A 27,693-nucleotide genomic window follows, 5' to 3' on the forward strand; every position below is an offset into this window, starting at 1 on the left:
TTACCAACCATACGTCACTTCCTCCTTCTTGCCCTTGGTGGTTACTTACAGCGTCGTCGCCGTTCAGGATAAACACATGGCTAAACTGAGCAAAGAAACCAAGCAGCGGCTGCAGCAGCTGTTCCAATGCGGCCAGTTTGTCATCCGATGGGGTTTTATACCCACCGTGTTGTACCTCGGTCAGTATCCGGACAGGAGCAGGGCACGGCTGAGGGGACCTGCCTCTCTGACGTTAGCCACTTAGCTTAGCGTTAGCACACTAGCTAACTGGGACTTAGCGTTAGCTCTTTTTAAATTGTGATGGCACCATTTATAGAAACAACATGGAGATAAAAAGACAACAAGGCTCCCAACCCCAGTTTAGTTTTATTTATATCAAACGATTCGGTTGTATAGTCTTCATGTGTTTCATTGGTTAAGGCGTCCTTGTAGTTGGGTTTACTATTGTACTTTAAACTGGAGAAGTAGTATAACGTGTTACATGTGAAGTATGTAACGTCATGATGATGTATAATGTGCAGACGTGAAAGTCGTGATTATGTCAGTGCATTGCTTCGAGAATCCACACAGGATATGATGAAACTGCCCATGATCTCATCATGAAAGCAAGCTGTAGCACCTTTATCTGTGTGATTATTAAGATATCGGGCTTTCAGAAAGAAGACTAGCATGAGAGAGAACGAGGTTTTGAATTGTCTTCTCTATTATAGATGAGGACTGTGCAAGTTCCCATCTAGTTTAGATCAAGTATTTTGGACTCTCAAGAGGAACAGCTTAAAAACAAAGCATGCTTGAGAACATGTATATTGCTGTCGTATGTCAACACCTAGTTTGTTTTATTGGAATGGAAACAGGGAAGTTCAGACTTTTGCATGTGTGCCCTTGCGGTGGAGTTGCGCTCTGTGAGTGAATGTTTTCTGACTTTAGTTTATTGGGAATACCAACGCTGATGTCATACTGTCTCCCCTCTCGTCTTTCCACCCTTTCTTGAACCTCTTTTTTTTCATGCACTTCTTTCTTGCAACCCTTTTTTTTTTATCTGGATTTGAAGGTTTAAATTAATCCCTTTCTGGGAAATGGGAATCCTCCTTTTTCTTCCCTGACCTTTTAGAGTGAATCATTAAATGATAAAGCTCTCGTCTTTTTCTCAAGAATCGGTTGCATCATTGTCGACTCAGTCCATCACTCTTGAATGAACCTAGAGTTAAATATTATGGAAATGACTGTATTCGTGTGTGTGTGTGTGTGTGTGTGTGTGTGTGTGTGTGTGTGTGTGTGTGTGTGTGTGTGTGTGTGTGGCTGGCTGTGAATCAGACGTGTGTATTACTACTTTACAGAAATTTAATCGCGTAGGACGTTTCACCCTTTTCCACTATATTGAAATATTCAAGACCTTGTGGTTGATGCAATAATGCTGTGGTAATCAAACTGGGCTGAGTTGCACCATATACATTATATGGCAGTTGCTATACAATACATGATGATTGCAGCTAGTTGTAATAAGGTCTTTTGGAGGAACTAGATTCTGTTTTTGCGGTGTCACACATTTGTATAGCTCTTCTTTTGAAATGTAAACCAGTATGCTTAAATTCTTCTTTATGCTTTGAATGTAAAGGTTTCAAACGAGGAGCAGATCCAGGAATGCCTGAGCCCACAGTCTTGAGGTAAATACAGCTTGTTGTGAGATTAATGCTTGATGCTAAAGGAAGTTTTCACAGTTTTGCATCAGAGGGATGTATTGCCTTTAGTGGTGGAATAGTAATTCTAACTGTCTAATAGGTGTACAGGTTGATTCAACAATTGGCACCAAAGGGAAATCTGTATTTCTGTGTGAAATTCACAACAATTCAAATCCTAATAATACAATTTCACTTCATGGTTCTCCATAATTTGCTTCCCATTTAAGATCTCATTCAGATTTTAGCAGTTTTCTTTCAACAGAAATATTCATATAGAAACAAAGTGCATCATAAGATGTGAAAAAGGAGCCTGCATCTTTAAAGTTTCTCCTCCTGCTATGTACGTCAGGTTTTTTAGCGCATCTCTTTAATTGATTGAGGCTTATATCTTTGAATATCTCTCCATATTGAAGGAATAGCACAGTTGGTTTGTAATAAACAAAGATCTGCTACTTTCCCTCTTTACTGGAAAACCTTTCTGATATTTAGAGCTGTAACGGTTTGTGTGTTGGTACCGTCATACTGCACCAGCTCCCAGTCATCTCCAACAACAACGGATGTGAATGACGGCATCACCTAGATGTACCAATCACCTGAATCATACATGTTTGGGTGTTTTGAATGTTTAAATATAGCCACGATGGAACTAATTGCAACACTCCACCTAATGCACTAGTTTAATTTTGTATCATGTATTTATTTTCATTTTTTTTTTCAATTTAAAAGCCATAAGAGATGCTTTTCCATTTTATAGCCTCATGTGACTTGTTGCCTCATGTGAAAGTGTTCGAACAGCGTAATACAGAATAGATTGAAATGTTCCTTACTTTTACAAAGTGGGCAAATGCTACCTCGGACCACAGCTAGAGGATTTTATTTGTCTTTGACGATTCGATTATTGTCTTTTTAAGGGTTTTCTTCCCACTGTACTGAACTATGAACCAACCATGACTTTTGTGTCCCTTTACACTCCTCCTGATGATGGGAATTAGTTAAATTCCTCTCTTAACCAGCTCTGACTCCTGTAAATCCTGTGCATTTATTTATCGAGGAGTTAGCTATTTTTATCTGTAGTAAGTGTGCTGAATAAGGTGAATGTAATGTGCTTAAGAGTTAGTAACTGGAAAGAAATTCATGGCGGTTAACTTATCAGTGATGACACATTAGCACTTGGGTGAACTGTGGAATTTCAGGAGTCTATTGAACCTTTTACTTTTCTTTTCTGTAGTTTGCTTTGGGGCTAAAGAACGTCTCCACACAGCCGGCGCCCTCCCCTCATCGAGGCCATGTGACCCACCTGTCATTGGAAATCCAGGACATTATTTCTTTACTTCCTTTCCATAAATCATACTGTCCAATATCAGAGAAGTAATGAATACATGTCGCGTGTGGCCATGCTGTTTATGTCCACACATGCAGATGTAGAGATGTGTTGAGTCTGCTACATGGACGGAAGATATTTGGATCAACAAGCTGGAATCAAGACTTCATTCTATGTGGTGTTGACTGGATTATCTGTCAGTGTTATGTTGGGAATGTGTGAGAGCGATGTTTGGATATCCCATTCATTCCATGTTTTCCTTTTTTTTATTTGTAATTTAAAAAATTATGAGAATAAATCCACAAAGAAATGAGTCATGTCGATCACTGCAGATTACAAGTTTTGGTTTTGTTTGTATTTTACTGTTTGTCAGCATATTTCCAGACCAAATATATGATGGTTTGTGGAAAAATAAGTCAAAATGTGATGCAACCCTGCAATGTGTGAGGCGTTGGAATGAAGAAACATGTGATTTAATAGATATATCTTTATTTCTGTATGAGCACAAAATATTCGTTCCAGTCACTTGTTGGTCATGTGCGTTCAAAACACAACTCATCACACTGTAATTAATTCAACAGCAAATTCAGTTGAACAATGTAGATAAATATGCAACAGTACTGTAAACAGTAAATTATTGTTGTAATAAATTTTGCTTCTCAAATTTTTTTATTATAAAAAATAATGCAGTCTTAACAATGCTGCTCAAGTAATGTCTTAACAATCTAGGAATTAATCAACATAAAAATTAAATCACTAAGTATAAATTGCACTTTGAGGTCAAGAATCCCACCATCATGGACTTCCCATAAATAACACTTTTCACCAAGTATAAATAGGTTAAATAAGTTGCGCAATAGTGGCCAATTCAGGCCCTGAGGCCTTTGTGATGTACACAATCATAGATTGGCAATAAACGGACAGTCATCATTCCCCTCTTAAAATCAAAAACACTTCAGGTTGAGAACAGCAGCAGTGCCAACGCCACCCAATTTCCATGTGAGTGGTTTTGGTTATAGAAGCTGATGGGTGCCAAAAGCCTGTCGGCCCTTCTTCCCCTCTCTTTTAGTAATAGCTCTTTTGCTATCGACGAGGAAGTGGTGGAGTTGGCGCAAGATGCTGTGTGCGGTCATCTTCCTCTGGAAGGTGTCGGGTTGGTCGAGGCCTCCCAGCAGCTGCGCCTCCTGGCTGCTGGTCAGTGCCGTGACCTGTTCCGGGTTCCTCATCTGTGGGGCAGAAGTGAAAGTTGGATAACATGAACCAGCAGTGTTGTATTATAATAATAACCCGAGGATGTAATCCAATGCATTACTAGGTAATTAACAAGACGTGATCAAAACTGCAAATAAGACATTTACGCAAACAAAATCAAAAGCGGAACAAGTACCCTTTTATTAAATTAGCTATAAGCGGTGGAATGTAACTTAGTGCATTTACTCAATTACTGAGCTTAAGCTTTGCGGTAATCTACTTTTGTGATTCCATTTTGTGTTATTTCCACTCAATTACATTTATTTGTCAGCTATAGACTTAGAATACACACACAGCTCTTGAGTTATACGATACAAAAAAAACAATACGAAGTTGGTCAAATATACTGTAGCTCCACCATTGCCCGCTACAACAGTCAAACACATTAATGCCTCATAAGCAACAATGTATCACTGACAGGAGGCATTCTGATATATATTTTTTTACTTTTTGCTGATGCACTTTTATTTGAGTACAATTTTGAATGCACAACTTTGATTTAAAATGGAGTGTTGCTACTTTTCCCCGATCAAAGGATCTAAATGATTCTTCCACCACATGGCTGTCCAAAGATGAACAAGTGAGCCAAATGAACAATCCATTATGTAAATAAAGACAATGTCAGGGCGCACACAAACACCACCACAGGGCATTAACTCTGCTAGAAAAGCCTGAAAGACGAGTATGCATCCCAGACCCACCTTGTCTTTGCTCAGGTTGATCAGGAGGCCGCTGTAGTATTTGGCCACTGAGCAGATCAAGTTGCCGGGGTACTCCTTCTCCACATGCTTGAGAAGTACTGCGTAAATCATCAGGCCGTGGGTCAATCGGTGGAGACAAGCCTCCTGCAGGAGAGAGGAAGACAATTAGTGCTCATCCAGTTTCTTATACCAGTGTAACAGGAGGACGAGGGAGGAGACACATACCTCGCTGAAGTTGGAGAGAGGGCAGCCTGCTGGAAGTGAGGACACTTTGTAGTTCTCCAGAAAATTATATTTCAACTCATTTTGGAATTCATCTTCAAACTGAGTGATAACAAATACATAAATAAAGTCAGTTGTGCAGTTTACTTCACTTTACAGATGCTCAGAAAGTGAGAAAAAAGTCAGCCCACTCCTCTCTTCACAGTAAATCTTGATAAGGACGGAAAACAAAACCTCAGTTCAGTGACATTTCCTGCAGATAAACCGCTTACCTCCTTCCTGTGGCGTTTGGTTATGCCAAGCACCGCGTGCCAGACCGGTGAGACGCTCAGGAGGTCAGAGGGCCCCACCTCCTCCTCACCTGAGGGCTCACCTGCCGGGATGTCGGTGGGCGCGTCTCCGACTGGAGCTCCGGAAGCGTGCAGCAGCAGAGCGGCCAGCGTCACAGCAGAGAGCAGGTCTGTGAGGAGAGGGAACGAGTGAATGAATGAAAAGAGGAAGAAACGCGGGAAATGTGCGCACCGCAGACTGAGACATGGCTTACTGAGTTGAGAGGGCATGTTGAGCTGCAGGGAGGGAGGCACTTGTTGAGCTTTCACTGATGATGCTGAGGGCCAGCAGAGGTTGCTTTGGCTTTGCCATGAGCTGTCATTTTATATTCGTCAGACAGGAGGGATTTCCCAATATGCCTCCTTGCAAACAGGCACGAAATCAAGCATCCGGTCCGGCATCCGTCTGTGGTTGATATGGTTTTATGTAGATGGAGAAGTGCATCATCAAAATGACGAGAGGGGGCAAAAATAGTGTGTTTACAAGCTGCTTTGACTCCTTTCTCTCTAGTTATAATTAAAGGATAAACTGCTTCAGGCAAGTTATTATATTAATAATTGGAGCAATAATAAAACACGTTTCAAACACGCACATAGTCAATATAATTATGGGGGAAAAGTCCAATAATATTTTTAGCCAAATAATGAGGGAAAATCCACCTAAAACCACATTTGCATAGCAGGATAGATGAAATAAATGCCCGGTGACTGGAAGTCAAGTTTTTGGTAGATTTTTTATTTCAATCACCAACTGAGGGATTAGTTTCATGTCCAGTCACATAAATGTACATAAAACCCCCAAAATAGCAAAATTAATGTAAGATATTCTTCTTGTTGGATGACCAGCTGAAATTATCAATATCTGCCACACTTAGCCATCAAATAATTGTTGTTGTTATTATTATTATTATTATTATGGTATCTTTGGAATATGCCCACTATTATATATTTGTACAAGTGTAATTGACACACATTCATGTTTTCTCATGAAATCCGTGATTTTCTTGTTGTTTCCTCACAGTGATTGCTCATGAGGTCCTTTTCCAATATTAGTCAAGACAGACTTTCCATTAGTACGTTTGATAAGGTAGTGCTTTAAAAAGATCACACAGCCTGTAAGATCATATTGATTTAAATATATATGATTCAATGATCAGAAATATGATAAAATACAGAATTTATCCAAGATAGTGCTCAGTTAAAAACAATGACTGCACTTGCCACTAAAAAAATATCATATTACCAGTTTTTCTTTTCTCTACTGCAAAAAACTTGTTGAGAAACCACAAAATCTACAACAAATACATTTCATTCAAGTTGTTCCTTGAGTTCTTGTGACTTGTAATGATGTAATATCACACTTACCTTCCCTAACTTTTTACTTTTAACCAAACACTTCAACGTGCCTTCAATTGGATTCAACACTTCAGTGGGTATATTTTTCTTTATAGTATATTACTTCTTTTCTCCTTCAAGTTGGTGGTAGGGCACTCACAATAATATGATAATAAAGCAAACGCTTTCTAATTATTCAGTTCTTCCTCTCACTGTATCTGAGAAATTGATCATAACAGTCAGCCATCTTTCTATGATCAAAGGCCGAATATTATTTATTTTAAGCCACGCCAACACTTAGCTTGCTCAAACACTAAAGTTAAACTAAGATGGTGAACATGGTGAACATATGCAAAACATTGTCATGTTAGCACTTTAGCAGGCTGACATTAGCATTTAGCTCACAATATGGTCCTTAATATGGTCTACAAAAAGGGAAGTCTCTATGACGCAGTAGCAGCTGGCTGGCACTCCTCACACACACACACACACACACACACACACACACACACACACACACACACACACACACACACACACACACACACACACACAGTTCATGCCAGATATAATTTTGAGGTGGTTTTGATAAGACACACTGTACCATCTTCCACAATGCACTGACTCCTGTGTTTTCTCGACTCCCTTCCTCCTTTTTCTGTAATGCTCTACTGCAGTCATAATTGACGTAAATCCTAAAATGTTTTTCCGATTCCGCTTTGCAATACATGTCATCCTTAGTGCATTACTCCACAGGCTCTGTGCAATACTTTGAAATCAGAATATGTATTTTCGTTATAATTCCCCCTGCTGCTACTTTTGATTGTGACTTCCCCGCTATCTATTAAGATTACTCAAACTGGAGAACTCCCCAATTTGGTTCAAAAATAGCAGCAACCGGCATGCTTGTTGATGCTGTATCTGCTCTGTGAAGGATGATGTAAGAGCGGGGTTGTGTCTACTTTTGATCAAGGAGTGTTCTGGTACTTTCAATGGACAATTTGAGACTTTAGAATAGCTCAGTGGTTTCAATATCTGAGGTTATTGGGAAGTGCCGATCCTGCCGATCTCCAGCCTGTGGAGCTCAAGACACACTTGCAGTTTGCTTTGTCAACATCCAAAGTTTTGATTAATACAAGCCATTCCATTTCTGAACTTCTACTGCATTGAGGTGCATTCATGAATTACATTTATTAGTGAGTATTTATTGTGCTCAGTTGTTGTGTATGATGAGCTCGAAGCGACAGCTCATTTTTGCTTTTTTTGTTTGTGAAATGTATTCATTGGCCTATCATAAAAGTCCACATGCAAATTCTATCAACCACAGACAAACCTGTCTCTTCTATTGAAAATTAACTTAATACATCCATAAAATAAAACATTTAGTCTTTTGACAAATGTAATAAACAGTGATAAAGCAACTTGGTACCTTATTGCAAATTCTCATTGCATGGATGTGGTGCACGTGTGTGTATCAAGTTTTCACCGTTCTTCTCTACTTTGTTACTTTGCATTTTAAAAAGGGGCTTAACGCTAAGCTGCTTGGAGTAAACAAACTTTAAGATTTACTGCATGTTTTTCTCAAAGAATGGTGCTCTAACAAAACACATCAAGAAATGTGTTCCAAACTTTCTCCAAAACTGAAAATATCTGCTATTTTCATAACAATTCGGGTAAAGAATGTCACAAATCATGTTTTTAAATTTAAATATTCAATTCAATTCAATTCAGTTTATTTTATACAGCCCAACATCACAAATACAAGTTTGCCTCGGAGGGCTTTACAATCTGTACACATAACATCCCTGTCCCAGGACCTCACATCGGATCAGGAAAAACTCCCCCAATAAAGATAGTAAAACCATTTCACAGGGAAAAAAGGAGAAGAAACCTGAGGGAGAGCAACAGAGGAGGATCCCTCTCCCCGGATGGACAGAAGCAATAGATGTCATGTGGCCAGAATGAATAACGTAACGGAGTTACAGCACAATCCATGAATATGACAGAAATTATTCATATCATGAGTAGTAGGCATGGTCCATGATCCAGATAACCACAACCCATGAAGCAGAAGGCGGTAGAGAGGAGGGGGGCATCAGCAGGGTCATGGCAGCAGGCAGGACCGGTTCCAGGCAGCCACGATCCATGGCAGGTACTTCTGTACTTTCAAACACAGAAGTACAGAAGATGAGTTTCGAAGTTCACAAAGAAATCCACAAACAAAACTCAGCTTAACCTTAAACCAACATATTTATTGGGCTCGAAAATTGCATATCCAAACTTAAAAGGTTGTATCTCTGCAACCACAAGGGCTATTTGAATAATGTTATAATAAAAGGCAACACATGTGAGCTTTTGTTCAGATGTGTAAATATCAGTCTATATGTTACTGGTTAAGGTCCAATTAGTGTCTGTCCTGAACTTTTCATGTCGTGTAAACTTTTGAAACTCAACAAGTCCTTAACAAAATCCTAAAAAAAGTCTGACTTGGCTGGGATGTTGTCTTTGATTTGCTGGAGAACCAGTTTCTCAAAGTACTTAATCAGAACCGGGTTGGGTGGGTGGTAGTCGAGTTAAAACATTACAACATCATAACTCATATGTCAATGAAGACATCATGCAGGTTCAGAAAAGGATTTATGCTGATTACATCCTTCGAAACATTGTCTGTCCTCTGTGCAGTTTTTGTTTCAGTTCCCCCTTTGCTTCTACTGAAATATGTGACTAAGAAAGGGAGGGATCAAATTAGTTATTAGACACGTTTTATTCCAACAGGCTTTGTGTGCCTTTATCTTCACTTCATCTTGCATTAATGTTTTGCATCCATATCCAGTTTGGTATCCTCTTTGTGTGTTCTACGATATGCAGTGTCATAAATATCTCATGCATTATAGTATATAAAGTGTCATGCTATGTACCAACAACACATGTGTGGAGCTAGCACACAGTATTTCATTAAATATCTGTGAAATAATACAATAAGTACAAACATTCTATATTTATATAGATAAGCGGGTTGGGTGAATACAGTTAAGAAACCATTTGTAATAATAATAAGATGGGAGGTTCTGCTTTGGTTAAGAGACTCTGACAAAACCTGAGAAATTAAGGTATTTCATCACACTAATGCAAAAATCCTGAAATTCCAATATTACCATGAAGGCGTTTTCCAGTTTATAAACACAAATGTTGCCTCAAAGTTCCCATTAAGTCCAATGCAACCCGAGCTGCTACGCTGGAATAATATTTAATTGTTGTTTGTGTCCTCAACAAATTTGCAAACATAGACTTATCAAAACAATTGATATGCAGGCTTTTGGTTCACCTCTTGGTCTGGGACCCCGGGGCCGTTGCCCACCTTGGCTGGTGTTGGTATCAACATTGGCCATTACAAATGGTTAGATATAGAAATTATATAACATAGGAACAGCTATGATAAGTATCAGACATAATGGACTGGCAGTTCAGTTTATAGACTAAATAATTACACATTGATGATCAAAGCAGCAAGTTGGCCTTTTCATCAATAGAAATACTAATTACATTTCTAATTTTTATGAATAATGAATGGATTTTGAATCCCAAATTGTTTCCCACAGGACCAAAACATTACTCTTTTGTATCCTGGGCTATCTAGATACCTTTTCAGATAAAAGACTCTTGAGTGCATTATGTGAACACTGGAGTTTCTTTAAGCTCTGTACTCCCACCTTCCCCCAGATGTCTTCTTGTGCACTTTAGTGTCTGATCTTAAAAACCCAGACTTGTTCAATGTCAGTGCCGCCAGGTCACATTCCTTTGAAATCCCTTGAGTATTGAAGGTTTGCACTTAACAATGTGATGGCTGAAGACGTTGAAATGAAGTCAGCCATTTACCATAACTTCTGTTCAGTCTGCAGTTCACCATGGACACCGCTAGGTGGCAATCCTGCAGCATCTGTGACGAGATTGCGTGTGCTTTCCCCACGCACACGCAATGATATAATATGACCCTCACTTTGAACATACATTGCTTGAGGGCTTCTATGGACACGGAAGTGTGTGTTTGGACTTGAGTTTGACTGTATGAAATACATGAGTATGAATTACTGTGGGGTATGTAAAGTATGTATCATCTAATGGCTTTTTAATTGTCTCAGCAGGAATGGATCAGTATCACACTGAAGTCCATTAAAAGTTTCTAATATTTTTGGAAGGAAAAAGTTTTCCCATTCTTACAGTATGTTACCCTCGAGTCCTATAATGTTTGGTTTCATGCTGTAAAATGCTCACCATAACTGACCCATATCCAGATTGAGTCAAACAAGACTGACTTTGTTCACCGCCTTGGTGCTCAATTCTGATTTATTGCTCAGATCTGACATTATTTTCTAAATATGACCAATATCAGAGTCCAGTGTGAACTGGTAAGGGTCCTGAACTGAAGGCCACTGAGGCCACTGAAGTCAGCGTGTGTAAAAGTAACAGGAACTCTGAATGACTTTATATTGCAACAAAACCCAGACCTGTATCTGATTTAGGACCCCATATGAATGTGGCCAAATAGTCCATATGATTTGTGCTGTTCACACTTAAAAAAAAACAGATTGATACGTGTAAAATAAAATCAGATGTGGGCCTGCAGTGTGTTTGTCCCCTATAGAGCCTGCAGCCATGCTATTGGCTCTGTGAGGCTGCATAGGCACGGTGGGGCTTTGAGCTAAACGTTGAATAAGCTCACAATGTACTAACTTGATAATGTTTAGAGGGTCTAATGCTGGAAATGTTCACTGTCTTAGTCTAGTGTGTTAGCATGATAACATGAGCTAATTAGCCCTCAACACAAAGTACAGCTGAGGCTGATGGGAATGCCATTAGTTTTGCAGGCTGTCATGAACCCAAATATTAGAAACATTTACATTTTGACCGGACGATGGTCCAGATAAAAAGTTAGGGGATCACCAAAGCCAGCAGGAGTCATAAGATGAGGTCCATTAATGGGTGCACAACATTGCATCGATCCATCCAACAGTTGCTGACCTATTTCAATCTGAACCAAAGTGGTGGACTGACCAGCGAGCTAGCATGGCATACAAAAAGTGTTTTTGTACTGTGTGTTATGCAATAAAGGGCAGTCACTGAAAAGAGCACATGGCAGTACAGCTCTTTCATGGTCGGCGCTTTGCTTCTGTTCTTTTATACCTGACCTCATCCGTCATGTTGTGTTACAGTTCCTTGTTCATTTCAGTATGGCAGTCCTCTCCTCACTTTTCTTTCCCTCCAGATTCGGCTCTGTCTTCTCCTCTGCTCTCAGTTTCTCGTATTGCTGCCCAGCTGGTTTCTCACCTTTGTGCCCTTTTTCTCAGGCCACGTGTTCTCGTATCTTCCTCTCTTTCCTTTCCTTTGGCGCTTTGTCTTCTTCTTCTTCCAATGGACAGACAGCTCCAGAAGAGAGGAATTGTATCTCTGCTCAGTTTGCCACAGGCACTCTTCAATATTTAATCAAGAGTGCATTTGTTTGAAGAGAGAGCTCTGAATATGTGTGTGAGTGAGTGATAAAGAGAGATGTCTGACCGTGTCTGTGTGGATACTGTATTTGTATGCAGGAGAGAGGCAAAAGAAAGTGTGTATATTTGTGTGTGTGGTGACATTTCTAGGATGAAAGGCTTTCTCCAGCTCTTTGGTAATTGGTTTACTATCTCTCTCTCTCTCTCTCTCTCTCTTTCTCTCTCTCTCTCTCTCTCTCTCCCTCTTTCTCTCTCTCCCGGCTTCGTCCCTCTCGCACTTTCTTTCCCTATCTCCTCCTTGACTCCACTTCCCCTCCCCCTATAATCCATTATTCTCCCTGTGCATCATCATGTAACCCTGATGTACTGTATAGTACAGTATGGGAGCACAGCTATGTAGGGCTGTATAGTTTCAGGTTTATTTGATTTTGCTGTGTGTGCATACTACGTGTGTGTGTGTGTGTGTGTGTGTGTGTGTGTGTGTGTGTGTGTGTGTGTGTGCGCGTGTGTGCGTGTGTGCGCGTGTGTGTGTGTGTGTGTGAATCGGCAACGGGTCTCCGTGGTCCCCGGAGACCGCAAAGCAGCATATTTCATCATCCGCCAGACTCGGCACCAGAAAGCCCAAAGTCCCCTCCTCTTCCTTTGCTTCTTCAGCAATTTAGCAAATACAGAGTGTTTCCTTCTTTTCTTTTTCTTTCACTTTGCTGGTACTATAAGTCTAAATAAAAATACTTCTGCTTTCTTCAGATTTTCTTGGGTTTTATTGAAGTTACTTGTCATATTACCATTACTGCATGTATTATCTTTATTATTCTATATCCACTGCTGCTATTATTTTTGGTAGTTATTATTATATAATTAAATTCTGTCATATACATGGAATGTGTTGTAACTCTGTTATGTTGCTTATTCTGTACACATGACATCTACGACTGCACTTCTGCCCATCCTAATAGAGGGAACCTCCTCCGTTGCTCTTCCGAAGGTTTCTTTCTCTTTTTCTCCCCGTTAAAAGTTTTTTGGGGGGGAATCTTTCCTGAACCAATGTGAGGATCCCGGGACAGAGGATGTTGTATGTGTACAAATTGTAAAGCCCTTTAAGGCTAATTTTTCATTTGTGATTTTGGGCTAAACAAAATAGAATAAATAGAATTGAATTGAATATGCTTGACACTAACTCAATTTTGAAGTCCTTCGAAAATTAGCTTCTGGACTTCTCTGGAGAAAGAATGCTGATTATCTTTACTTCTTCTGAGTCTTGACAAAAGTCACACATAAACTGTGCGATGACATTTCTATACATTAACAATGGCCAAATCTTCAGTGGCATCTTCAGCAGCACTTCCCTCAACACTAATGTCTCTCCACTCACAGCTGACCCTAGTTTCACGACTTCTTCAGCGCTGTCCACCAAATCTCAAGCAGCTATCTGAACGATGATCTGAGACGAACCGATGGGCTTGTGTTCGCTCAGTAATTGTGTTTTGCTCTCTTATGTCACTTTGGTAAATGATAGTATAACTGAGGCCAGTTATTTGGACTCATGAACAGGGGGACAACATTTTCAAAATTGGGGCCCTCATTCACACACTAACGTTTTGAGATCAAGTCAGTGAGAAAAAGTCATAATTGTGTGTCTCCATTATTATTTATAACTGTTTCTTTCTCTCATTTGCGTCTGGATTTAGCAAAAAACTTGACATTTGCTGTGTAGATGGATGACGTGTTACAGTTTCCTTTTGTTCTCAACAAAAATGAAGAGTTTTTCCTCACATGTGTGTGTGTGGGGGTTATTCAGATGTGAAACAGTGTGCATGCCGGCCCATTAAATCTGACAGCTATGTTGTTGGTATAATCGGAGTCCCTGAAAGGGGCCAATCATCCCAGATTACAAATCCTATCTGGAAAGCAGACTTTTGATACAACCGAACTCGCTGCACTCAAGCTGAACTCTGCTCAGATTTATGTCATCTGGATCCTCTTGGATCTACAGAAATCAGATTCATTTTCTCTCTCAGAACTTCTTCATTTCTAGTCTGTAATCAAATTGAATGCTCTTTCTTCAACTTCACAAGAGAGCAGTTCTTATCATCCCCTGACTGGTTTTGATTTGCCCGTTGCAGGAAAAGGAGCTTCTTATTATAAAGAGAAGTGCGCACTTTTTAATGTTGGATACAGATTTAAAATGAGAACTGTTTTGTTTTCTGTCATGATGTGGTACATGTAAAAACATATGGATACATTATTATCGGCTTTAGCTTCTCCGGTCAGATGGGAGGCACACAATGGGGGTAGTTTAAACCTGTTTAAGCATGTTATGCGAACAAACACTGCCTTTAACAAAGGAAGAGGAAAGAAGTTCAAAGTACCGTCTGATGCATATGACAATGTATCAGGTGGGGAACCACATGGGAGATATGGTTTTTCATCTTCAACACCTCACCGGGTGGAGGGTTGAGACCTGCTCATGTTTCAGCTCAGCTCTTTTCTGCCTCAGGAATGAAAAGGCTCCAGGCTCCACATCAGCCAGTGTAAAACACAGGTCCACACCTGGAACACAGGCGTTGCCATTCAGCACATACATCCTCCCACACACAGACATGCACTCTGTGGCTTCTCTTTGTTTACCTTTCGAAATTTGAGCCAGGTAATGTGGTGACGTAGCCCTCCCTAGCGAGTGCCTTCATTTGCTCCCTCCCACCATCGTTGGAAGTGTTACCAGTTTTACAACGTATGCCATAAATAAACATTACAATGATATAAATGTCAACTGCACCAGTAGGCTGCAACAGTTTAAACGTGATGGTTTGAAAACGCGTCTCGCGCTTTTCTTTTGTCGGTCTGGTCAGAGAATGAAAAGGTGGAAGCGATGCAATGTTTCTATGCACCTGTGACCCCCTCCTCCCACACACACACACACACACACACACACGCACACACGCACACACACACGCACACACACATGCCACACGCACACGCACACACACACACACACACACACACACACACACACACACACACATGCCACACACACACGCACACGAACACACGCATCAACCTGGTAGTTGCCTACTGAGGACTAGGACGCGGGAGCCATTGGGTGGAGCAGCAGCGTCGCGTGCTGCGGAATACATTCAGTAGGTCGCTCGAGCTGCGCGCGATTCGGTTGCAGATGCAGGTCGCTGCGTGTGAGAGCGAGACGGAATATGGCGAACGTGCGCGGGCGGCGGTGAGCCTTGTGAGGATACTGTAAAGACACCCGAAGCGGTGGCAGGCGGCAGCTCGAGGACAGACAGGAGACGGAAAGGAGCCATGGAGGACTCGGAGCCCGCAGAGGACGGCTTGCTCGCGGGCTTGCGGTGGAACCGAAGCGCACGCGACCAGGCTCAGCTCAAACACAAGATCCGGGACCTGCCGGGGTTACTCAAGCACGGGCTGCACCTGCGGAAGAAGAGCGTGAGTAGTTCAAAGCGACCGCTGCCGGACTGTCCGTCCTTCCGTGTGTTGTGCTTGATGAACATCAGCAACGGCGGACGGGTTTGAACCTTTTCAACCGCGAGGCACCGCGCTGTGCCGCGAGGCTGTTTCGTGACCCCGTCACGACTCAGGTGTTTTCATTTCGTTACGAGCATTACTGTCGCAGAGGCTGTGTTGTGTGTGTTTGTGCGCGCGCGTGTGTGCTCGCGTGCTACATCCATAATAACTAGATTTGCTGTTGGACACCATACCTTCACACTCCGGTAGTCAAGGCAACACTACTACCCCCCCCCCCCCCCCCCCCCCCCACCACACACACACACACACACACACACACGCACACGCACACGCGCACGCACATTCACCCCCACACATTAACATAGGTCTACACTAAACAAATCTGATTGTCTGAATCTGTTTTTTATTTCAATTAGGCCCTATTTTGTTTATAAATATGTAAAAACGCATGTTATGAAATCTCAAGGTGATGCCTACCTTCAAATGTATTGTTTTGTTCAACCCACAACTCAGTTTCAACTGATATAACAGAAATGCAGAACATCCTCACATTGTACATGTATTTGTCAGCTCTATTCTGTAATAACACTAATAGTCCAGTCCAAATGTGGCAAATGTGTAGATATCATCAAAACAATACATTGCGTGGGTTCTCTGATTCTGTTTTGTGACAATTGGTCTAGTAAGCGGTAAATGTGTGTGACTCGGTGTGCCCTGATGTGGAACGAACACACCTGACAAGCCAAATATCTGCTCGCAGTGTCAGCTCTGCTCATCTTCATCATCATCATCGGTGGCAGACAGGAGAAAATGTGTCCCTGATTGACTCTGTGGGAATCAGGGACAGAGTGCCAACACTTACAGTCCCACTAGTGCCAAATGTGCTAAATATATGCAACATTTGTGATGAAAAGCCACTTTGGGCTGTGGAGATGAGCAGTTTACGTCGTGTTGCAATTTGTTATTTTGAGTGATGTTTAAAGGGCTTAGATTTTAAGGCTGTTCAGTGTTCCTGTTACCTGTCTGAATACGATTAACAAATGAACCATAGGTAATCCTAAAATGAACTGCAGAACAGAATATGTAAATATGAAAGTCTAAAAACATAATGAAACCTTAAGGAATATATTAGATTACTATTGACTACTGCAGATGTGTCACAAATATGAAGTCACACCAATCACGTAAGGAGCTGGATCACACTCGACATAGCAAAAAGGAGGGAACACTGAGTAGATGTATAAAAATGTAGAATTTTCCTTCTTGCGTCTTCATCTAACATAATGTGTGGGTGTGCATGTGTGGGTGGGTGAGTGTGATGAGGCGTGGGTAAGTAGTGTAAAGGTATGGCTGTTCTGTGCAGACTGGTTCTCTCCAGACACTGGCAGTTGGCTTTGCTTCACCTGGCACACGCACTCAAACAGAAACACTCTTGTTTTTATGTATAAAATTCTCCAAAAAAGATGTGAGAGAGGAAGTGTCATGGATTGTTTTTGCACAGCACTGCAATTGCTCTGAGAATCGGAAACACAGGAAAAAAAGAAAACGGTGACACAATCTCAAATCACAGCATCTTCTCCAGAGGTGGACACATGCACACCTTTTCCCTTTTTTGTTGTTGTTCCATGCAGAATATTGGACTTGTGTTTGTTTTCATTCTTATATTCGGAGCTCTGTAAAAGTGCAAAACATCTGACAAAAGCAGGTTTTCACATCACCTCGTGTGCTTATTTGATGTTCGCCGACAGCTTATGAAGTGCATTGAAACTGTTGTGTTGTCACCTTTGGTTTCAGCCTGCAGCAGCCTAACCTTTGAGACTATTCTCTGTTGTGACTCGCTCTGGTATTCAATCCTTTATTAGCTAAGATTGAGAAATTTGCTTAAAGGAAATTACTTTTCGACTTTCAGTATACTTCCCAGGGAGCTCTGTACAGTAGCCACGCTGTGAAAGTTTACACCAGAGAGAACTTGGCTAGTTTTCTTCCCTCAGCTCCACAGCTCAGCCGGGTGTCAGATTTGAGAGCCACTTAATGGTCAGCCAAAGTCACTTACGGATACACATGTGCTGTGGACTTCACGTCAGAGTAAATCAAAGGAGTAGAAGCCCACTGGTGAGGAAATGTAGCAGAGCAATTTACAGGCTCAGGCTGCCATTGCTTTAGCTGGCCAGCAGAACGGCTAACTGGGCTAGAGAGACAGATGCTGACAGACCGACCTCAAGCCCTAAGTCAGTTGTCTGCACCCAGTTTTACTGCAGACTCTTAGTCCTGCTTGGACTTGGTTGCTGACACCATAACAGAAGAAAAAACAGTGAGCATGTCAGGGTGGGACATGAAACTTTCCTGCCATATAACGTTGCCAACAGTTATCAGAAAACAGCCGACCAGTAAGACTTTCTCCACCCGGACACTGTGTGTGCGTATGCTGTGTCCTTAATGCGTTTGTTTGCATTCTTAATGCACGCAAAGAAATGAGTCATGTTGGAAGTGAAGACGGTGGAATTATGCAACGGCATATTTTTCACATAAAACAGAAGAATCATGTAATTTTGTTTGAGAATGCAGCTTCTTTGTCTTTCTTGCTTTGGTTTGGGGGGATTCATGACGGACTACACACTGGACTGGACCTTGTATTGCTGCCTCCAGATGATATCAGAATTTTCATTTTTAAATGATATTTGGATGTGTAATGTAAAAATACACTCAATGTGACCGTTATTTGTGAAGTTACAGCTTCTTGTGGATTAAAATGTGAACACAAACATAGACTAACGTTACCTTGCCACCCAAGCACTGTACAGTTTGCTGCTCAACCATATCATTTGGGCTGTAAAATTAGATTATTACAGTCATAATGTAAGCTGGAAGACTTTATGAACACGGTATTGGTGGATGGTTGATGATATTCCTCTGAAGATTATCTCATTTCTGCATTATACATCCAGCAAAACAGTGGCTTGTGATGTGTTTTTTATGTCTGCCAGCAATATTTCACATCCGTAACTGCATTATACATTGAGATAAGAAAGATGAAAGGGCAAGTGAGGGGTGGATATATATATATATATATATATATATATATATATATATATATATATATATATATATATATAGAGAGAGAGAGAGAGAGAGAGAGATCAACACACATTCAAACCCTCTAATGTATAAACCTACACATAGAACCACTGTATCTGACTGAAAGGATTAGCATATTAAGAAGTATGCTAATACTACTTCCACACTTTATGAACAACTTAAATTAAGTTAAGAATATACTTTACTTAGATAAAAGAACAATAAATATAAATATAGCCCCTATAAATATACAATAAAGCAATGAAGTGTATGCAGAATTAGCAAATGGTGATAATACATGAAAGAAAACAAAAGAACAAAAACAATTTGTTTTTGGTTTGCAGTTCTTCAAACATTTTAGAGATTTACAATAAGTTAAACAAATCATTAATATAGCTAATCACTGTCCACAACTCCTTAATACTCAGTTTTCTAACCAGCAAATATTCATAGTTGAGATACTGACACTACACTGATTTATTTTCTGTTTATTGATAATTGATAACTCCTGAAATGAGTCTGTTATCAACAAGTATGCATCGATCACTGACGTGATGGTAAGCCAAAGGTCATGTGTGCTGGCAGGTGGGCGTGGACTGGCAGGTGGGTTTCTTAACAGCTTTATTGTGTGTGAGTGTGTGTCTATTTGTGTGTGTGTGTGTGTGTGTGTGTGTGTGTGTGTGTCCATTGAGCGGTAGCTGCTTTGATGTCTCCATTTTGATTTCCTTGTATGACGAATCATTCGAGGAGTCGACAGGAGCTTAGTGTGAAGTGTGTGTGTGGGTGAGGACGCTTGCAAGCATACCGTGCTACGGCTCTTCACTGCTCAGCAATCTAATCTGAGTGTAATCCATTTCTTGCAGATAATGACCTCACTCTGCTGCTCTCTCTCAGCACCCTTTGAAGTCATCACACAGATAACCATGTCAGCATGTGCTCTCTCTTTATAGCTATCGTTCCTCCTCATTCATCTTCTCTTCTCCTCTGTCGCTCTCTTTTGGCCTCCGGTGTACTGACAGCACTAGTATGCCCGGTGATGGAGGAGTGCATGTTTGGGAGAAGACTAAGGCCCAGACAACAAGACTCACAGGAACATGGCCAGCAGACATGTCTTTCGTCGTGTGATGCAGTATGAATGAAACTCCCTTGGAGATGGTATGTCTCGACGCGTGTTTGTGCGGGGAGATGATGGTGGTGAAACAAAGACCTCTCGAGAGAACTGTGTTCACCAGACCGGGAGACAAAGAGATAGAGAGATAAGATAGAGCGACCAAGACAAAAGAGGGAAAGAAGGAGCGAGACAGAGATAGCGAGAGTCAGAAACAATTTATTTAGTGTGTGTGCTTGGCTGGCTGGTGTGCTCTACTTAACCCCCAGTCCAAACACTGCATGTCGTCACACACACAAACACAGAAAAAAGCTCTCATCTTTACTGATATCTCGGAGGACGTCCTCCCCGAGCTGGCATTTTTCACAGCCAAAAACTCTGCTTTTGAAAATGTTCTCCAGTGTGGATTAATCCGAAACTCCAGCCGTGCGTTTTATTGCAAATGGGAAAGAAATGTGCTGTTGGACTTTCTTTCACCCCCAGCTTTTTCTGTGTTTTCGCATTTTGATTGATAATATTAGTGCTACAACTGATGATTGCTTTTGAGAAATTTGCCTATAGTTGGATATTGCTCTGTTACTGACTTAAATAGCTGCATCGGGTATTGGAAACCAATAGTTAAATGTATAACAATTCAGTACATGCGCATCTATGTATTTATTGTTTACAAATTGTTTTACAGTGTTGAAAAAAGCAATGTTCGAGTCACAGCTGACGTTGCCCTAAGTCACTTCCATACAATGCCTAATAATACAGCTTATTAATTAAACACTGGTATTGGATCGGTACTCTGTATCGGCCGATATAAAAGCCCAGATATTGGGACTGAAAAAGTTGGATCGGTGCATCCCTATTTTTTTCTTCGTCAATTAATTCACTGATTATTTCGTAGATTATTGTTTGGTCTAAAAAATATAGAAATGTAGTAAAAAATTCCCAATATAATTTCCTGAAACCCAAGATGGCATTTTCACACTTCTCGTTCTGTCAGACCGACAATCCCCAAAAAGTGCTAGTAGATTGATTCTGTTACCTTTGGACAGAGCAACGCTTACTGTTTCCCCATTTCCAGTCTTTATGCTAAGCTAAGCTAACTGGCTGCTTGCTGTAGCATTATATATTTAATGCACACATATGAGAGTGATATCGATTTCTGCTCTAACTTTCTGCAACAAAGCAAATATGTGTATGTGTATTGTATTGTGGAGAGTATTGTTGGAGAGCTGTGAAATAGTAAGTTGCTGTGTGTATCCTCGCTTGCTTCTTTCCGCGTGAGTCGAGTGCGACATCCCAGACAGTATCATCGCTCTAATGAGGATCATACGCACTGCTCTGTATCTCTCTAATCATCTATTTCATTTTCTTGCAACTCAAAGACACGCGTTCCTTTCCCTCTCTGTCTCACTCACCTTCTCTCCTTTTTTTTTTTAACAATTACAATTAAAATGACTTCACTGCCTCGTCTCTCTCCCGCTCCATCTGTCATGCCCATATCCCCTGTTATATATTCATAGACTGTTGTGATTTGTTCAGCCTCCCTCTCTTCTTTCTCCTCTTGCGCGTTAACTTATTTATATTTCCTCATCGACATCCATCTTCCGCAGTTGCTTAGGTGCTTTTCATTTGTTCCATCATTTGATCTCTCCGTACCTCACGATTCGTCATCGGGCGAAGGACGACAGCGACTTCGAGCACAGGCTCAGTTTCCTGTAAAGGTTCACTGGCTGAGCTCACAGACCTGTTGCACTGCTATTGCAGAAGGTTCTTGCTTGACAGTTAAATGGCTCTGCATTGCAATAAGAAAACAATGGCATCCAAGCTGTTCCTTCATGTTTTTTAAAAGAGTGTTCCCTCCAACTTTGGTTGTGCATTCTGTTGAGTTGAGTTTTGCTCGGATTACATTAATAAATTTCTCTTATTAAATTGGTCCCGCGGTGCTTTCGTTGCACTTGTCGTGGTTTGGTGAGTGTAGTGGTTGTTGGCCCTCCGATGCTATGTGTTGGGAAACGCAATGCACCATGCAAGACACTCAAACATTGCTGAAATAAAACAAGTGCACATCAATTTGGCGAAGAACATAAATAAACAGTTTCATACTGTGTTTTCCTTACGTTTATGGTTGATGCTGTTTTGCCTGCTCAGAGAGACGGACAGCGTTACGGTGCATGAAAGCCTCCCGAGTAAAAACACCTGTGTGACAGCTGGCTTAAAAAGAAGCACCAGGCTCAATATTGCTTTATGTAGCTGATGCCAGATCAGTTATAATTGCCTTTATTTGCCCCCAATACCAATACTTGAGATCGGATCAGAACATCCATGAACAATTATGATGCTGTATTATTCTAAGACTGTATGCAAATACAAAATATATGCTTAGTTAAAATCTACAAAATATTTTCACTTTATTGTTATTTTTGAAACCCTTACCTTTCCTTTATTGTCTTGCTGAAAAATAAGCCTTCTCCCAGTTTAGCATAGCAGCAGGTTTGTCTCCAGGATTATTCTATATTTTGCTGCATTCATTTTAGCTTCTATCTTCAAAGCGTTCATAGGTCTGCTGCAAAAAAGCATGCCGCATAACACTGCCAGGACCAGGCATGTTGGTCTCACCAGACCATGGACACTTCTTCCACTATGTTTTACAGTTACTTGCTCAATGGATATATTATTAAGGATTGCTGTATACCATTTTTCACCAATTCATCCTGTTAAGTGCCTTGACACTTCTCTGCTGCCTTACACTGATTGGCACTTTTCAAAAGCACTTTCACAGATTTGTTTGAAATATGTCATGTCACAGAGGGAAAACCCAAGTGTAAATAACACAATTCATGATGGCTGAATTCCATGTAGCTGCCTCAGTTTCAGGGTGCTGCTGTCGTGCATAATGGCTCACTGTTAGACTGTCAAGGCTCACTGGGGCACTTGAATATATCAGAGCCACCATGAATGGTATTAGCACCTGTGTCTTTTCTACTACTGTAAAAAAGGCAAACAGTTGACTAGCCAGCTATTGTAAACTGCAGAAACAGGTGTATTCATCCTAAACACCTTGATTACACAAAAGTGATCTCTGCATTTAACCAGTGGTCGTTTAGGTGTGTCAGTGTGAAGGTGGTAAATATTCATTCTTTGCTTTATGTTGATTTAATTTAGATTCATTTGTCGATCGTTCACTTTGACTTCAAAGACTCTTTGTTCGTCGATCAGTTTCGTAAAACCTCTTGAAGTGGATCAGGGTTGTAAAGCAATAAAGCATTTAAGGGAGGTGAAAACACTGTAAAGTTTTCCCTGCGTGGCTAATATATTTCTTAGATATCTTTAAGTACTGTAGTTCAATATAAGCGGGTACAACATTATTACTTTATGATAATGGAATGTGTGAGTACTAAATATTCTGTCCCAGAACAGCACACTTCATTAACAGTTGCCTGAACACTGTTAATCGATGAGTTTATCTTCAAGAATCTGAGTTTGAAAATGGAGCTATGAAACATTTAAAGCAAGCTTTTAAATCAACAGCAGATAAATTGTGGTGTTACTTAATTGCATCACATCGTATTACACATGCAGCGCTGTTTCTGATCTATGTGATCGAACACTGACAATTAATTTGAATCTGAAGTATGTGTCATCACTGTCATCTAGCTCCTCTTGCAGTTGAACCATGATAATCCAGAAAAGATTACGAGTTTATTTCCTGGGCAAAGACTGCAACATGACAGTGGAAGAGTTTTATTTTGCTGACTGTATATATTGTGACAGTTGAACTGACAATTGCACAGGAAGTTTAATCTATTACAGTTGGCTTTTGTACTGGTAATGTATTGATGAGTGCTTGAGTGAAAAGGTGTCACTGTTTAAACCATTTAGGTCAGATAACCATCAAACACTTTATAATGAATTACCTTTGGCAAAGGAGAGGTTTAATGCAGTGAAGTATGAATGTTTGAGGAATGGTTGTTGCTGCTGTTGGTTTAAACAAAACGTGACTAATGGTAAAACTGGTCTTTCTCATTTTAGAGTCTTGTTTGTTCAGTGTATTTACTATATATGTGTGTGTGTGTGTGTGTGTGTGTGTGTGTGTGTGTGTGTGTGTGTGTGTGTGTGTGTGTGTCATTGTGTGTTGCCTCTGACAGCTTGTGTGTACTGTGTTTCAACAGCAATCACCTGACACTATTCCCGGACCGAGCACTGGACCTACAGTACACAAGGTAAGGAAACACACACACACACACACACACACACACACACACACACACACACACACACACACACACACACACACACACTTACACACACACACACAGGTGATGTCATCTTTTTAGTTTTGCTGTGTAGCAAAAGTATGTTTGTTTAACCCCAATACCGGTGACATCAGTGGTGATATTACCTTGGATTTTTTCCAAGCAGCTAGTTTCACCAACTACACACACACACACACACACACACACACACACACACACACACACATGCTCAGGGAGAGTGTTAATTTGACATGCATCATTATAATGCGGTTAAGCAAGTATCTGGTACTGCAACTTTGACAAGGCCTTAGGGCTTAAATATCTCACTGAAGAATATTTATCTCAAGAAATAAAAAGTAAAGAAAAAAATAAAAAAAATAAATAAACAACATGTGAAGCTTAGATGCTGCTTATTTATGTGCACGGCTGTTACCCGTGTGCCGAAAACTCTTGTCGTCTGCTTGGTTGTTTGTTCCTCAGAACTATTCTTTTGAAAATGTTTATATCGCGATATTACATAAAGCAGTGTGACACTGGTAAAACGCCTTGCCCATGAGCACTTTTCCAGCAAGAATGAGCCCAGGTCAAAATTAAATGAATGAAATTGGAATTGTTTGTCCAATACTGCAGTGCAAATAGACTGCAATACTCTGAATATGACGATGACTAATCAGTACCTAAACATAGCTTAAATGTTCCCTGTTGTGTTGTTCTTGAAGACAAAGCCAGTGGTTATGTTTACAGTCAATGTTTCTTCCCAAAACACAGTGTCTCTTGGCACATTATATTACAAACCGTCAAGAAAAGTGCAAAACCATCTGCAAAAATGGGTAAGCTATGTGATTCAGGGGTTGCAGGTGCTTCCTTTTGTATGTGCAAAACAAAAATAGAGACCTACCCTTAAGCCCTATTTGAGCAGGACTACGATATTACCAGGGGACCGCATGCAATATAGAGAAAAAAACCCACGTCTATGGTTTGTACAGCTCATTTGCGCGGGACAAGCAATGTATGTATTGTACTCAAATTTACTGATATTGTCCCTCGTGTAAATGTTGGTCTCCATGCTGTCTAGCAAAATGAGCCCCCTGAGTTTGCTCCCAAAATGCTGTTCAAACTTTTTATATATAATTGCCAATGCAGTCTCCATAATACTAAGACTGGAAAAGTGGCAAAAAGACATGGAGTAAACAAAAAACTTTGCAAGAAAAGAAAGTGAGCATAAGATGCTGTTTTGGCAAGGGATTTATATTATCACACGATCTCTGTATTTTCCGAAATACAGAACAATAATTTGAGGGGGAATTTTTACGTGACAAATTATGAACATGGCAGATTTGCATGTGACTACAATCACTGACGACCTCCACAAGGTCCCCAAGGAATACTAGGCTCATTGCAATACATGGGACCATTTATCCCATGCCCTACCATCCTAATATATAAGTTATAATGACTTCAAGTGCAGACATCTGCTAAATCTGCTTCCATGAGGGAGTCTCTCGTGTTGTAACATAATATGCATGGAGCCTCGTCTGTCACCTGTAACCGTGAATATGAATGAAACCAAACAAGCATCTCTTGTAAACACCTTAATTAAAATACGGTCTTATTTACCATTGCGTCAATAGTGGGATTCTTGCAGAGTGTGTAGATGCAGTCAATGTTTCAATCCTGATGGGAAAAGAGATGGAGCTGTCTTTGTGAGCCCTTCAATGACAGCATGTAGCCACACTAGCTCTCTGCAGTCTCAGAAATAATGTTGAAATTCGATTTTTGTCATGTTCCTTGCATTTGTTCATTTTTAGTGTTCTGATTTTTACACAAACGCTTCTCTGTGTTCAGTCATGTTCCCAGAGTTTTCCATGTGCTGGTCGGGCTGTGAGGAATGCCTTCCTCTCTCATGGACCATACCCGGCTAAAGACAAGATACACCTGGCCAGAATCATACGGTACGCTTGTCTCTGTGTTTGTGTGTCGGTCTGTGTGCAGAGATGAATCGATGTGTCTGGCTAAGCATGTGCCCTGACTCACTAGTCACTGTTGAGCCCTGTCCCTTATTGGCCAGTCAAGCTGTTTATGCAGTAAGACAAGCAAAGCGTGACGTAGACATTTTATAGCAGAGCACAAGATGCTCCGGGAATACATGCAATATACTGTACATAACATGAATACACATGCATGCAAAGACCATGTGAACATCTGGACACAAATATAAATAGGTACTCTAAACAGTCCTCGCACATACACCCACACAAACACATACACGCACACACACAAGGAGTTTATCCTTGGGGAAAGCGGACAGAAAGTATTCAATGTATTCAGAGGAAAAGGCTTAGAGAGAACTAATGAATAATCAATGGGTATTGATTAAATAAAAAAAGACAAGCCTTGTGCTGAGGGATGAAAAGTATGTGTGTGTGTGTGTGTGTGTGTGTGTGTGTGTGTGTGTGTGTATGTGTGTGTGTGTGTGTGTGTGTATGTTTATCATAACATTGTGCTTGTGTGCTGGAAATGTGTATTTTTACAGGCGCAGCTACGTGGGTGTGGAGCTGGTGCAGTGGCTGTGTGAGCAGTGTTTGTACGTGCGCTGCCGGACCACTGCTGTGCGCGTCTGGCAGGTGCTGCTGGAACTGGGAGTCCTGCTGTCTGGTAAAAACACAAATATACACGCAAACACACACACACATTCACAAACCCACTAACATCACTGGAGGTTGCAGTGTGCTTCAAAATTCATAGTTATCTTCCAGTGACATTGGTTACAATCTACACACGCTGTAAAAAGACAAACAATAAACCAGTTCACCAGTTCATTTCAAGAGATGAGTTAACTGCTTCATTCACCTGCTTAACTTTCCATAAGGTACTTTCAATTTATCCAAGCACTCCACTAATAACCCTAAACATCCTCTTTTATTATTCACCAAACACTATGGTAACAGCTAATGTTTACACACTAAAACGTTGTGATAAACTGAATCTACTATCACTATGGATATGATCTGTATTTCTATTTTCTGAGTACTGATAAAGTAGAAATGTATTGTTTATATTATTCATATTATGTTTACCCTTTGTAGTAAACTACACTCTGACACATCATTGTAAAGAGGGCTAAATATGTGATGCCGGTTAGTGTTTTGTTAAAGAATGAGCTAACCTGATCATCTTGAAGCTGCTTGCTTTTGGACATTTGTTCAGGTGCAATTCTTCTGTCTGGCTAATCTTCCATAACTGATGCAAAGAGTTTATCTAGGTTTTGTTGTTCACAATGTCTCTACTCTTTCTTTAGAACTAAAACAAGTGTGCTGTAAACCACCAATGTGTGGTTTACATTCAATTAATATCAATTAATTGAATGTAAACCACTTAACCACCAATTAATGTTTATTATATCAAACTGCAGCAGTGATTCAGACTCCCATTTCACTGCACCAA

At 40.6% G+C, this 27,693-nt stretch overlaps 3 protein-coding genes across 3 annotated transcripts in view; 2 read left to right on the top strand and 1 right to left on the bottom strand.

Annotated features, from left to right (window-relative positions):
- The first annotated feature begins 44 nt into the window (after nt 1-44).
- On the top strand, nt 45-3,313 carry tomm7 (translocase of outer mitochondrial membrane 7 homolog (yeast)). Its single transcript, XM_079231660.1, has 3 exons — nt 45-179; nt 1,616-1,664; nt 2,908-3,313. The coding sequence occupies exons 1-3, from the start codon at nt 77-79 to the stop codon at nt 2,921-2,923; spliced, it is 168 nt and encodes a 55-aa protein (XP_079087786.1). The 5' UTR covers nt 45-76; the 3' UTR covers nt 2,924-3,313.
- Nucleotides 3,314-4,013: 700 nt separating this feature from the next.
- On the bottom strand, nt 4,014-5,734 carry LOC306748457 (interleukin-6-like; the record flags this gene model as incomplete). The annotated part of the gene is made up of 5 exons (XM_079231627.1): nt 4,014-4,226; nt 4,953-5,096; nt 5,178-5,276; nt 5,447-5,634; nt 5,719-5,734. The coding sequence occupies 5 exons, from the start codon at nt 5,732-5,734 to the stop codon at nt 4,014-4,016; spliced, it is 660 nt and encodes a 219-aa protein (XP_079087753.1).
- A 9,902-nt stretch (nt 5,735-15,636) lies between these two features.
- Nucleotides 15,637-27,693, top strand: part of rapgef5a (Rap guanine nucleotide exchange factor (GEF) 5a) — a gene marked incomplete at its 5' end in the record, with an annotated part of 46,549 nt that continues 34,492 nt past the window's right edge. The window contains 4 exons of the mRNA XM_079232463.1: nt 15,637-15,780; nt 24,166-24,216; nt 26,095-26,201; nt 26,783-26,904. Coding sequence (XP_079088589.1) covers nt 15,637-15,780; nt 24,166-24,216; nt 26,095-26,201; nt 26,783-26,904 — 424 coding nt within the window. The remainder of the gene's footprint in view (nt 15,781-24,165; nt 24,217-26,094; nt 26,202-26,782; nt 26,905-27,693) is intronic.

Source organism: Taurulus bubalis (genome assembly GCF_910589615.1).
Source record: "Taurulus bubalis genome assembly, chromosome: 16".
In the NCBI taxonomy this organism is placed as follows: domain Eukaryota; kingdom Metazoa; phylum Chordata; class Actinopteri; order Perciformes; family Cottidae; genus Taurulus; species Taurulus bubalis.